Source organism: Eupeodes corollae, chromosome 1, assembly GCF_945859685.1.
Source record: "Eupeodes corollae chromosome 1, idEupCoro1.1, whole genome shotgun sequence".
NCBI classification, from domain to species: Eukaryota; Metazoa; Arthropoda; class Insecta; order Diptera; family Syrphidae; genus Eupeodes; species Eupeodes corollae.
The window spans coordinates 302,459,847-302,473,657 of record NC_079147.1 but is presented as its reverse complement, the minus strand read 5'-3'; the positions used below and the strand labels follow the sequence as shown (position 1 = coordinate 302,473,657).

The following is a 13,811-nucleotide window of genomic DNA, read 5'->3' as shown; positions in this document are numbered from 1 at the left end:
GAGTTAGACTTGCTATCAGATCACTATTAAAAATGCTGAACAAGATCATCGAGTTAACCGCTCCCTGTTGAGGACCATTTGTAATATCAAAGATTTTGGAAGATGTTACAAGCATGTCATAAAGCATATACAATAGTGGTTTACTTATGTCGAGTCTATTAAACTTTAGATACAGATCCTCTTACCATACGGTGTCGAAGGCCTTCTCCAAGTCTAATAGGCAAGCACCCAAGCACTGCCTTTTATATTTGTTTCACTAGATATCAGAAACAAGCTTAGACGTAGCGTGAATAGTGTCATGTACCGCCTTAAAGCCGAACTGATTATCCGGAATTATTTTGTTGTTCTCAGTCCACTTGGAAAGAGTTCTATTTAAAACCTTCCCGAATATATTACCGATACTTGGCAGAAGACCGGAGATTCGCCGGATTGGAGTTGTCCTTTTCCTTTTTTGGGAGAAGATGTACCACAGCTGTTCCCACAGACGGGATAATATGCATTATTCAGAACGTTGTAAACAAAGTGGTATAAATGTCCACAGCTTCCTGAGTTATACCATAGATACCTGCTGAATTATTTTTCTTTAATGAATCGAAGATAAGCTGGGGTGCCAGCACGTAACTTGATACAACCGAGTTTAGTCGATACAATCGAGCATTGGCAGCACACATTTTGGTTCAATCGAGCTTCCTCGATTGTTTCGAAAGATTTGGCAGCACACAAACTTCAAATTGACGTTTGAAACAAAAGTTTTCACTCGACAGAAATAAGCTATCGTCGGCAGTGATTTTTGTGCGGAAAAATGGAGAAACAAAATATTGAAAAACAAAATATGTCCATAAATAAAAAACAAATTGAAATTTTGACGAACTTCATGAGTGTTCACTTTGATTTAGCGAGGGGAATACTCAAAACTGCCCAAGGGAGGAAAGATAGCAATATGCTGTGGGGAAAAGTGACGGAATCCCTAAACACAGAGGGTCCTCCACAAAAAGATCTGAAAGATTGGAAAAAAGTAGGTTGATGTTAAATATTATGTATATATATATGTACTTATTTACAGATCATTTTTTTTTTAGACCTGGAGTGATCTTAAATACAAGGTGAAGAACAAATTAAGAAGTAATAAACTTCACTTAAAAGGCACGGGTGGAGGTCCATACATTCAAAAAACAATCGACGACTTGGAGGAAAAAATTATAGAGTGCGCCGGTTTGGAAGCAGCAGTCGATGGAGTCCCTACAGCAAAATCCTTTGGAGTTGGACAAAACAACTCAGACAGAAACATAAAAACTAAAAGCCCGGACATTTGGGAAGATATAGTGTTAGACTATGCAAACGAAAATAATATTGATGAAGAAGAATTATATGTGGAAGATGTAGGTATGTACCTAGTTGTATGAACTCTTATTATTGATTAAATTCTAATAACAAATTTATTTAAGACAACTCAACTAAAAAGAGAACTTATCGTCATAAAAAAGAAAAAGAAAATGAAAAAGAAAATTTAATGAAACAATATGTGACTGCAACAGTCACAATCAATACGAAATTGGACAAAATTCATGAAACGCTTTGCAGCACTTTAAAAGTCGAAAAAAGAAGACTTGATTTAGAAGAAAAACAATATAAACTAAAAAAAAGAAAGTTTGAGATGTATGAAAAGAACCAACATCAAAAATTGCGGCTACAGGAAGCAATGTTGACCACCAAGATAGAGGAAAATCGTATAAGACTTCAAGAGGTGGAAACACGAAAGTTTTAAAAGTTTTTTATTTAAGCCCAGACGCGCACATGCAACTAAACAGTTTGGTTTCGTTTTTAGGACTCCCATGTAAGCCCATTGTGGTCAAAATCGAAACCAAACGGCTTAGTTGCATGCGCACGCCTGGCCTAAGAGTATGTATGCAATGTTCAAAACTTAAAAATCATCTAAAAGCTGTCAACAAATTTTGTGTGCAAGCATAACCAAAATGAAAAGAAAAGATTCCTAAATCCTTTGTGTTTAATATTAGCCCTTAAGTATTTTTGTATTTTATTGTTAGTTTGTATACCAAATGAAGTATTTTTTTTTATCTAAGTTTAAGAAATGAAATGTTCCTTTTTTAAGTTTTTTTTTTTATGTTTAAAGTTCATATGTAGCTATGTCTATCTTTTGATTTAATAGCTCTAAGGTAAAAGACTGAAATAAACAAAATAAATAGAATTCAAAACAAATTTTAAGTATTGTTCATTTATATTTTTTTATAATGAATTTTTAATATTATTTCTTATATTTTGGGCAATTCTTGATAAATTGTCATTAAGGTTTGAATTTGAAATTACATCAGCTTGTGTGTTATTTGTATTTGAAGTAATACTTATAGCATTTGGTATGAATGGTAGCCTAAAATGAATGCAAGCATTATGCAAAGCACAGCAAACATTAATAATTTGTGTGACAGTTTCGGGGTCAAATCTAAGTTTTCGTTCATTTGATAGGCACCTCCAACGTCCTTTTAAAATTCCTATAGTTCTTTCGATTTGGCTCCTAGCTGCGGAATGGATATTGTTGAACCGTATTTCTGCACTTCCCTCTGTTGCATTTCGGTATGGTGTTAATAGCCACGGCTGTAAAGGGTATCCGCTATCACCTTGAACGGTACAATAGTTACTTGATAATTATATGCACACATGTAATTAAAACAAAGTAACTAACCCAGAAGTCGAATGCTTACTTCACCTGCATGAAATTGTTGTTTTAGAAACTCTACCTCATTGCTGCAATTCCAAACAGCCGAGTCATGTGCAGCACCGCCATGTGAACTGTTGATTGCTATTATTTCGTTTAGATGATTGCAAATCTAGACAAATTGATATGTACATTTTAGTATGTAAAATAGAATTCATAATATTACCACCATTGCATTCAAACTATGGAACCCTTTACGGTTGAAATAGATGTGCTCGTTTTCTTTTGGTCTTAAAATAGGAATATGAGTACCATCAACGCAGCCCACTATTCCCGGTAGTTTAAATTTCCTATAGTAGTACTCCTTGCTGTCTCTAAATTTAGAGCAATCAAATTTAATCCATTGCGGACAAAACTTATTTTCCAGGAGACTCAACGTTCGGCGAAAGAACTTGGAAACTGTTGTCTGTGCCATACTTAGCAACACATTTGTTCCAACATTGGTTTGGTAACTCCCACTAGCTAGGAGATTTAATGTTGCACACAGCTGTAGAACTGGTGGAACTGATGTTCTTCTTCTGTCTTGTGGAAGATCTAACGAGCTGAGTATCATTTTAAAACATTCCTTGTTGACTCTAAACTGCTGTACAAAGCTAAAAAAAATTGTTTTACAAATGTTATACATAATCTTTCTTTTCTTTTTGAATATTTACTCATTTTCACTCAATTCGAATGGGTTGCTGTTATCTCTCAAATATCTTCTTTTTATTTTGGCATAGGACACTTCTTCGCCTTCACTTTCAGTCTCCGAATCAAAGAAAAACATTTCGAAAAAACTTATAATTGAAACTAGAATGGAATAATTTCAAAGAAAACTCATTTGACATTTCATTTTATAGTTCACAATGACTTTTTTAAGTAAAAGTCACAATGGAACTCGTCTCAAATTACGTGCTGTCAAAAATAATTTGTTTCGAGTTCATCGACGATCGACAATCCTCGATTGTATCAAGTTACGTGCTGGCACCCCTGGAGCTCTATCTTCGTGACTAATAGGATAGTTGTCCCATTTTGCTCGGGGATGATAGCATTTGCCAAGTTTTCGGCATTGAACCTTGTAAGACCGAGGTTCTCGCATCGCCACTGCGTTATGTAGTTAGGAAGCTAGAAGTAGGGCTGCAGGGCTCTTTTTTCCAGGTCGTGATTAGGGTGAATGCTAGAATTCACCTTGTACACTTGCTAGAAAACAGACCCCACCGCCTCTGGTTTCTTCTGAGGATCTTCGACAAGAAAGAAAACGGTGTATCCTGGATCTATTCCTGCTGTCAGAAGTACGTCTCTGTTTGCTGTCGTCTTGTGAAGCTTAAGACATGGAAGGTCGTTCTGATCATTCCTCGTAACAGTTACGCAACCGAGACCTACGAGTAGATAATTCGATTTAACTATTTCTGTGACGGTATGTGAAGCCGCTACTCTATAAAGATAGGCCCAAAACGATTGACTTCTTGGAAGACAACATTCGCCGTAAAAATCATCAAAAATTGGACCTTAAAATTAGGCTATCTCCGTGTTAGCCATGACGGTCATATGCCTGAAACACTATCAATGCCTAAAATGAGTACATTTAATGTCAATTACAAAATCATCAAAGCAACAGACCTCTAAAAATAAGCTGCAATAATTTGGCTTTCGGCTAAAATGTCTCAGAAACAAATGAAAGCAATTGCTATTTCCGTTAGTTTTTTTAGAAAAAGCTTATTGACAATCTTTTATGTTTAACTCTTGAAAAACGACAACACATTTGGTTGAAGTCGTTTGTCCCAGCTTAAAAAGTTCCAAATCTCCTGAAAAGAACGTCCCTCTAAGTCATATATTTCTCTTATCCTGGTTTGTTTTTCTTTAGTGCTGAATACAAATTTTTTGTTTCCATTTCTGTCAAATGATTTTGAAAAGAAAAAAACTTTGTTCGAGTGCGGTGCGTTTGATAGAATGGTATTTCTGAAGTTATTTAAATTTTCCCGAATCTGGAGTCAAGATCTAACAAAGCGGGTGTTTGAATACCAACAATCAAAAATATATTTATCAACTGTCAAATTTTATATCAATAAATTCCTCAAAAAGGCTTCAAGAATTTTTGATTATCTTCAAAAGTTTCACGTCCATGATAAATAAAAAAAAAATTAAGACTTCAATAAAAATTCTTATAAACAATTTACATTGTTATCTCATTATTGCTGTCAATCATTTCTTCTTTCTTTTCGTCAACTTTGACGAATGACAATTGATAAAAGAATAAAACAATGCAAATAAGAGTTATTCTCAATAAGACACACAACTTTTCATTTTGTCACTCACAAAATAAGTCGCTTATTGTAAATCAGAAAATAATCCACCTATTTTCTTAAAGGTAAGCTACTTAAAAGTTCTTTTTTTATTTTGTAAATTATTGCAGTGAATAATACAACCTCAACCACTCCCTCGCATTTTTATTGTTGTCATAATCAAATAATTTCTGATCAACTAAGAAAACACACAAATAACTCAAACAGCTGCTCATAAAAATGCAAAAATATTATATTTAATAAAATGTAAGACCTTTCTTTTGGCATGATATCCCTGTTTACATAGTCAAAAGATTCTGATAAACATGGTTGCCACTCTATAAAAAAACATTTGGTATTTACTTAAAATGACACAAACGCCCTCAACTTTTTCACGTCAAGTCCCATTTCAAACAAACAATAATGGAAACTTAGAAACATCACAAATTTCACTATAAATATATTTTGCCACATTCGTTTTTAAGGCGGATTGAAGTTTTTTTTAACTGCAAAAATGCAAAGAGAATAAAATACTTTTAACACCCTACTTCTGATCATAACGCAACTCTTCCAGTTTTACTTATTATTTAAAAACAGTAATTGATAAAATTACTTATTATTATTATTAAAAGAGAGCGAAGTTTTTTCACTTCAAAATACTAGAAATGCTGATGGAAAATTTAATTTTTCAACATGAATATTTTACATAATTATGTAATCGTTAAAATAAAAATAAATTATGTGAACAACAGTCTGTTTAGAACTAGGGCCTAGTGACTTACGGCTCTTTCCTGTAAGCGAGTAATGTTATCAGGAATGGAGGGGACCTACAGTTTTAAATCGAATTACTCTTCCAGAATTTGTCAATTCCTTGCAAGAAGCAGTACCCATGAAAACAACCTTAGTTGGCACAGCCAGGGATCGAACCCAAGACCCGCTACATGGCAGTCTAACGCACATTTTTAAGTTTCATTTTTATTAATTTATTCTTAAAACGATCTTACAGCTCCAAAAAAATTCATAAAACTAGCCTAACTAGTAAGATCGCTGGTGTAAATGCTGAAGAGAATCGGCGAATTCACGGCTCTTTGTTGAATAACATTTTTAATTAAGAATGTTGTGGTAGAAGTTACATTGCCACAACATTACAAACTTTCTACCGTTAGCATATCAAACAAAATATACAACAGTAGCTTGCTTATGCCATGCCTGCTCAGTTTTAGGTAAAGACCCTCTAAACTTAAGGTGTCAAAGGCCTTTTCCAAATCAACCAGAACAGCACCTGTGCATTGTTGTTTTGATTTATTCCATTGGATATCAACAACTAGTTTAGACGCAGCGGAAATTGTGTCATGACCCGCCCTGAACCCAAACTGTTTATCCGGAGTTATTTTGTTGTTCGTAGCCCACTTAGTCAGAGCCCTATTAATGATTTTTTCAAAAACTTTGCTGATGCTCGGAAGAAGACTTATCGACCGAAGATTTAACGAGTTGGAGTTGTTATTTCCTTTTTTCTTGAGAGGATGAACCCCAGCGGTCTTCCAATGCACTGGATTATATCCATTATTGAAGAGTGTGGTGTAAATATCAATTGACTCCATCGGTAAATGTCTTAGTACAACGTTGGATATACCATCGACACCTGCTGACTTTTTGTTTTTTATTGAGTTAAAGATCAGCTCAAGTTCAAGCTTCCTCACCAACAAGCTACTTTGTCCCGTTTGCTCGGAGTAATGGCATTTGCCAAGGAATCGTCATTGAACCGCGTTCAACCGCGGTTCTCAGATCGCCATTGTGTCATGGTTGGGTCGAATGCTACCATTCACCTTGTACACTTTCTGTAAAGCAGCTCCCACTGCCTCCACTTTTACCTTCGGATCTTCAATTATATAAAAGTCATCGTCAAAGAAGGCTTCTTCTTGATCTATCTGCGCTGAGTACGTCTCTGTTCTCTTCAGTTCTTTGGAGTTTTACACAAGGAAGGTCATTTTCGTTTTTTTTTCCTGAATATCTTGTTGATTTTGTGGAACAAACTAGGGTCACTGGAATTAACTGACCGTATCTAGCGGTCCCAGTATTTGTTAATTGATAGCCTGTAGTTCTCCTTAATCAACAGATTGACATTTTTTATTGACGACTTCAGTGTCCTAATCTCCAAGTCATGTGGGTCTGTAAGTCGTCTGTACAACGGTTTGGATCTTTTCAGGAAGCCACTCTTGTGCCTGCGTAGTGCGTCAATATTCGCGTTTCCGTAAACGTCCATTTGGTCCCGTTCTTTGTACTTCGGTATTGTCCGTTCCATCGTTCGTTTGATTATTTCGTCCATCTGTTGTAAATATTGGTCAATTTCTGGCAGTCTAACGCACTAACCATGATGCCACGGGCACTACCAACTTCATCGTTATCGTTACAAAAATAGTCAAAATTCGCGTTGAAAATTCCAAAAAAAAACCAGCAAACTACATCCGTAATAAAAAATCACCAACTCCTTTCAAATAATAACCTAAGTGGCAACCAATTATATAACGACCACGCATTGGCAAGCCAATCTGCAAACAGTAGCTTAATTAAGCAAACAAAGCAGGTCCCACACGCGAACCTAATGGCACTCCATGTAAATTGCACATTAACTGCTGCATTCAACAAACCAAAGCTATACCAAGCGTACGTACGAGTATTTTGTGGTTGGAGGAGTTTTGAATATCCATTGTCACATAAATGCAACCTTAACTACATCAAACCACCATACAAAAACACTCATGATAACGATCATCAACATCAAGAACACAAATCGTGATGGAAATGTTCTCCATTTGTGCGCGGTGCATATCATAAACGGTACACAACAATCACGTTCCATTAAACATAAGATACAAAAACCGTAAAAAATATCTTCGTATAAACTAAAAGATACAATTTTTTGAGGTTGAAGTTGTTGTTGTTTTGCTTGTTTGTGTTTGGTAAGTTGTTGTTTGCATTAAACTTAGGTATACTATATTCTTTTGACTTGACTTTAAGAGGTCTGTTTGATTTAATTTTATTTGAAAACATCGTGCGATAATTTAATTCACATCAGGTGAAGAAGAATGGAATTACTTTATAGTGGGGTAGCGAGTTGGAACACAATCACGTCGCTCGTCGTGATTTTGAATCTACCTTTAGAGCCCTGTATTGGTTGTACCTGTACAGTGTACAACCAATACCCCCCCCCCCCCCTCCCCTGCTTTCATATATTTTCAAGAACTCGCGGGAATATGGGGTGTGATAGCCGGGAATGGTCTCTTTTGAAAATAATTTGTCGATACTTGCATGTTTGAATATTTTAAGGGTGGAGCTCCACAGCAAGTTTAAGGTATCTCTAGGTAACCAGCCACAAGTCGTATTGAGCCAGCAAGCCAGCCCGCTAGCAAGAAGGATTTTTTAAGGAAATAAAATTACGTGAATGTATCACTTAATGGCCATTAAATTGTCCCGATTCGATCTCTGTGTTCTTATTATTTCGGTTTTAAGACGCATAGCAAGTCGAACAAGTCGAAGAAGCCGAAGAAAAAGTTGAAGTATAAAAATGCTCGCATTAGTAGCACCAATTGGGAGTCATTGCTCACATTACGTCCCGCATTTGGGAGAAAACCAAAAGAAGGTGCACTCGAGAAATAAATTCCAAGACCATCGCTTATTCTCTAATTGAAATTCACATCACGTAAGTGATATGAACTGAAATTCTAACCATACGTAGTGGGTAGGTAAGTCGTACGTACGACTCATGGTGTGGTGTGGATGGATCCTTGTGGTATGCCACACGAAAACGAATATAAGAACATTGCGCGGACTGTAAAAGAATGGAATGGTCTTCTTTTTTTTTTTTTTGAGTTTTCCTCTGCACCGTCCTCAGGACGGTAAGTTGGCTATAAATTGAGTTTGGCCCAGCTGAACAAGTTTGAAACAACTATACCTACTTATAACTATGCAGTTGAACTACCACTAGATGTAGTGTGTAACCAAAAGCTTTTGAAGGGGCCCAGATACCATAAAATACCTCTTTTATATTGCAAAGGGATTTAATTATTTAAGAGAGTTGTACCAGGTTACCTTACCTACACTTTGGGACTGGCATTGGCACTGGCATTGGGTGCTGCGTGCTATATAGTGGGACAAGAATACCAATCTGAACATACCTTTATTGTATAGCCACCGGGCGTAGACGAGATGGGTTGGTCCAGCTTTTTAAATTGTATCAACAAAAAAGAAGAAATACAAAAAGGTTAACGTGTTATCTGGCTCGACTTGGGTTGGCAGGGTGTTAGAATTAAATATTATTCCAGACCCTAAAAATTCACTTAATTTTGTGGTAATAACTATAAATTCAAATGTAAGGTATCCCAAGAAAAAGGAATTTTTGGCCTTTTTTTGTTTTTTGATTCTGTTGAGCACTTCTTTCGAAAATTTAAGGAGTATTGAAATTAAATTTTAAAATCTGGAATTAATATTTTATGAAGTGAAATTATGGGAATCACTGAAAGAGTCTTTAAGTAATTCAGGAAGAAACCATCAAACTATAACATAAGGATAGGCTTTAAAAATAAAGATGAAACTTAAATGATAACGGGTAATCAAGATTAGTGCCAGAGAAAAACTAAGGTAGGTAAAAAATCCTTTAAAAGAGGGATGAACCTTTTAAAATCCATAACGAAAACTTCATGAAAGTCAGCTTTGATTAGTAACTTTAGCTACAACGTGTCTAATGTTCAGTTGCTTTTGTTCTTCTGTAAATATCCCCTTCGATATAAAATGGCTGTAAATATATGATTGGAGAAGTCTTTGGCCGCAAATAGTTCACTTTGAATTTTGTTTAAAAATAATAACCCTTCTTTGAAATATCAAATTTTGAAGAAAAAAATTCAAATATAAACTTTGCTTAGTTACTTACTTAGGTCCTCATATCAGTTGAGTCCGTTGGGATCCCCTTAAAGGGCATACGGCCTCTACTACGCCTATGCGTCATTTTGTATGGTTTTCAGAGATGTGTTTGAGCTCCCTCCAACTTTTACCCATAGTGACGCTGATTCCGCCTCGACTGTCCTGCGCCATGTGCTTCTCGGTCGTCCAGCTCTTCTTCCTCCTTGTATGAACGGATTCCATTGCAGACTGCAATGCAGTCGTTACCTTTTCGAAGCGTATGTCCAATCCATTTTCACTTACGCCTTCGTATTATAGAGTCTATAGGTTCCTGGCCTGTCCTTCCATGAAGGACCTCATATGAAATACGGCTTGGCCAGACAATACTTAGGATGTTTCGAAGACATCTATTTGCAGCTTTCTTTTTATGGCTGAAGTAACTTTCCAAGTGCTGCACCCATAAAGAAGCACAGATTCGACATTTGTGCGAAATAGTCGTAGCTTTGTTCTTAAACTGATAGAGTTATTCCTCCAAATTTTTGACAGCATACCGAACGCAGCTTTTGCTTTGTCGATAACGTCTTGTTCGGTTCCGCCTTTGATGGAGACGATACTTCTAAGGTACTAAAAGCTCTCCACTTTTTCCAACGGTTGCGAGGAAATTTTTATTTTAGAGGAAGGTCGGATTCTGAGACTGATGATTTTTGACATTTTTTATTATAAAATATTACTGAGACAACTTGGGAGCTTGTTGAGAAAATTCGGTTAAATAGTTTCTGACCAAATTAACATATAACTTCACATCCCATTCGACAATATGTCTTGCTTAAAAAGTTTTTTCGTGTTTTGTTAAAAAAGTTGGCAGTTGAATTATTCTAAAATAAAATGAAATTTTAGTCAAAACCAATTTTTGGTTCTTTTAATTTTAGAAAAGAAATTGGAGTCAAAAATCAATGATTACCAAAATTTAGAAACATTACTAAATTTAGGTTTTTATTTTTTGTAAAAAAGCTGTTTAGATGTTAGATTTTTCTCAAAATTTTACTGCATGTTGACAACAATATTTAAAAAAAAAATTATTTTAAAGAAAATAACTCAAAGTTTTGAAAAGAAATGTAAGTCAAAAACATATTTTTACTATTTTTTGTAAATTTTTGTTTACGTTTTTAATTTTTTGTTTGCCAAATTTTCACCTTTTTTTAAATCTTCCACATAATGTTTTTGAGAGTCCTTTCTGAATCTTGCTGCATTTTTATGTGTATAGCAAAATTTATTTAAAGTCGATATCTCTAAAGAAAAGTCGCTAACGTACGGACGTACGAATGCACGATCACACAATCGCACAGAAATCTTTCTAAAACGTCGACCTGCTGGTTACTGAAAAGCCATCGTATCCAAGAAGCCGCTCCTTTCTGGATCTTTTGCTGTACGACACCAGACTGTCAGTACCAGACAAAGTAGGTAATAACCCTCGAAACTGCTTACAGGCAGTCGAGTACGACAGTGATCACTGCGGACTGGCTGCTGTAATGCAGATTCCGAACGAACGCGTGGAGTTGGAGGAATACGTTGCAACGCGTTCTTACAATTACAGTAAGATGCGCTGGACTCGTTTCACCAACACCCTAGCGAGAGAACTTCTTTCGAGTAACATATCCCCACCAAACAACAGAAACTTGACAAATAAGGAAATTGACCAACATTTACAACAGAGGGACGAAACAATCAAAGGAACGATGGAACGGACAATACCAAAGTACAAAGAACGGGACCAAATTGACGCTTACAGAAACGCGACTATTGACGCACTCCGAAGGTACAAGAGAAGCTTACTGACAAGACTCAAAAACTTGTACAGACGACTAACAGGCCCACAAGACTTGGAGATTAGGACACTGAAGTCGTCAATAAAAAATGTCAATCTGTTGATTAAGGAGAACTTCGGGCTATCAATTAACAAGTACTGGGACGGCAAGATACGGTCAGTTAATTCCAGTGACCCATGTATGTTTCCTTAAATCAACAAGATATTCAGAAAAAGAACGACAATGACCTTCCGCGTCTGAAACTCCAAAGAACCGAAGAAAACAGAGACGTACTCAGGATAGCGCAAATAGATCAAAAAGAAGCCATCTTGACGATGACTTTTTTATAATTGAAGATCCGGAGAAAAAAGTGGAGGCGGTGGGAGCTGCTTTACAGGAAGTGTACAAGGTTAATGCTAGGATTCGCCCCAACCATGCCCTGGAAAAAAGAGCCCTACTTAATCACTTTACCTTCGAAATGATATCACACAATGGCGATCTGAGAACCGCGATTGCATGTGGTCCAATGATGACTCCTCTGCAAATGCCATAATCGCCGAGCAAACGCGACCAAGTCCCTTGTTAGTGACGAATGTTGAGCTTCAGCTCATCTTCAATTCAATAAAAAATAAAAAGTCAGCAGGTGTCGATGATACATCCAACGTTGTACTACGACATTTACCGATGGAAGCAATGGACGTTTACACCACACTCATCAACAATGCACTAAATAATGCGAAATAAATGTCCAGAAGTCGGAGACAAATCTGTTCCGGACTCCGTTGGTTAGGGCTACGGGGGATACGTGCAAGAATACGAGACAACATTGGGTTTTCGAAGCATTTTATTCCACGTGGTTTCTTATTACCCACTGTACCATGCTGTTTAGGTAGTACCCGGAATTTAATGAGTTATGATTTCTTGTGGTTGCAGTTCAACATCTAAAGAAGAAAACGAATATGAAAAGCTAAGAGTACTATCGTCAGCGAAACAATGTATTGGATTAGGAGTTGTAGACAGGGAATCATTAATAAAAATGTGAAAAAGTGTTGGAGATAAAACAGAGCCCTGGGGCACACCAGCATTTATTTTGTGGTTTTCAGACTTGAATCCATCGAAATCAACTTGTATTGAACGATTCGAAAGGTAATTACTAATCCGATGAAGGAGGCTTTCATGAAAACCGATAGCATGCATTTTCGGTAAGAGAGCCTGATGCCAAACCCTATCAAATGCTTTTGAAATATCAAGTGCAATAATCTTGTTGACGATGATGATGTACTATTAAGATGTTGAAGATATTTATTTTCAAAAACTTTTGTGATAACAATCGAAAAGATATCTTGCCAGTTATCTATGTTAAACTCATTCAGTTCAAGCGAAACATTATGCGATCGGGCAAGTTGAGTCCGTTCCTTAAATTGCGATGCTTCTGTTTGCAAAAGAACCTTCATGATAGATGTGTGAAGATTCTATCTTGGTTTACCCATTACTCTTGTTTAAAAATCTGGATGCAATTTAATATTAATTGGCGCAGCTCCAGACTCAACATGAATTGCATAGGTCGGAGTCGAATTAGGTAACTGAAATAATCTTTTCAAAAATAGGCGTTATATCAACTAAAATTCTAATAAATAGGTGTGATATCAAAAACTTGAATACCGTAGGACAAGCAAGTGTTAATGGTTGCTTGGAAAACTTGGTATTTTGATCCTTAGTCTATGTTTTTGTTAGTTTTTGTTACTCTATTTGAGAATGTTTGGATCCTATTAATTTGAAGCTGGAGACAAGATGGGTTTTCCCAACAAAATTGGACTGAGTATACATCCTTGGGGAACACTTGCAGTCGTTTAAAACCAATTTGAAACCTCGGCCCGTCCCAAACTATAGCATAAGTTTTACATACACATTTTTCGTAGATATTTAGAAATTTTCTAGATATGCCAAGTGAGGCCATTTTGTAAATGAGAGCTTGTCGATTGACGGTATCAAATGCAGCTTTTAAGTCGATAAAGCAAGCATACATCTTCTTTTTCTTTTGAATGCATTTGCTAGCAATACTCGATAAAGCAAAAATTTGGTCAACCGTTGAAAAGCCCTCACGAAAACCGGCTTAAA

General features: G+C 36.2%; 2 protein-coding genes across 3 annotated transcripts; one reads left to right on the top strand and one right to left on the bottom strand.

Moving 5' to 3' along the window:
• Window positions 1–608: 608 nt before the first annotated feature.
• LOC129939964 (uncharacterized) lies at window positions 609–2,173 on the top strand. 2 transcript variants are annotated; one of them, XM_056048170.1, is made up of 3 exons: window positions 609–1,015; window positions 1,104–1,383; window positions 1,446–2,173. In XM_056048170.1, exons 1-3 carry the CDS (start codon window positions 803–805, stop codon window positions 1,763–1,765), a joined length of 813 nt encoding a protein of 270 aa, XP_055904145.1. In that variant the 5' UTR covers window positions 609–802; the 3' UTR covers window positions 1,766–2,173. The 2 variants fall into 2 exon arrangements, with proteins under 2 accessions (XP_055904145.1, XP_055904144.1); XM_056048169.1 differs by having other exon boundaries at window positions 1,080–1,383; window positions 1,446–2,169.
• Window positions 2,174–2,224: 51 nt separating this feature from the next.
• LOC129940013 (putative nuclease HARBI1) lies at window positions 2,225–3,518 on the bottom strand. The gene is made up of 4 exons (XM_056048231.1): window positions 3,385–3,518; window positions 2,898–3,324; window positions 2,699–2,843; window positions 2,225–2,633 (listed from the first exon to the last, which is right to left on the bottom strand). Exons 1-4 carry the CDS (start codon window positions 3,495–3,497, stop codon window positions 2,245–2,247), a joined length of 1,074 nt encoding a protein of 357 aa, XP_055904206.1. The 5' UTR covers window positions 3,498–3,518; the 3' UTR covers window positions 2,225–2,244.
• Between the last annotated feature and the right edge of the window lie 10,293 nt (window positions 3,519–13,811).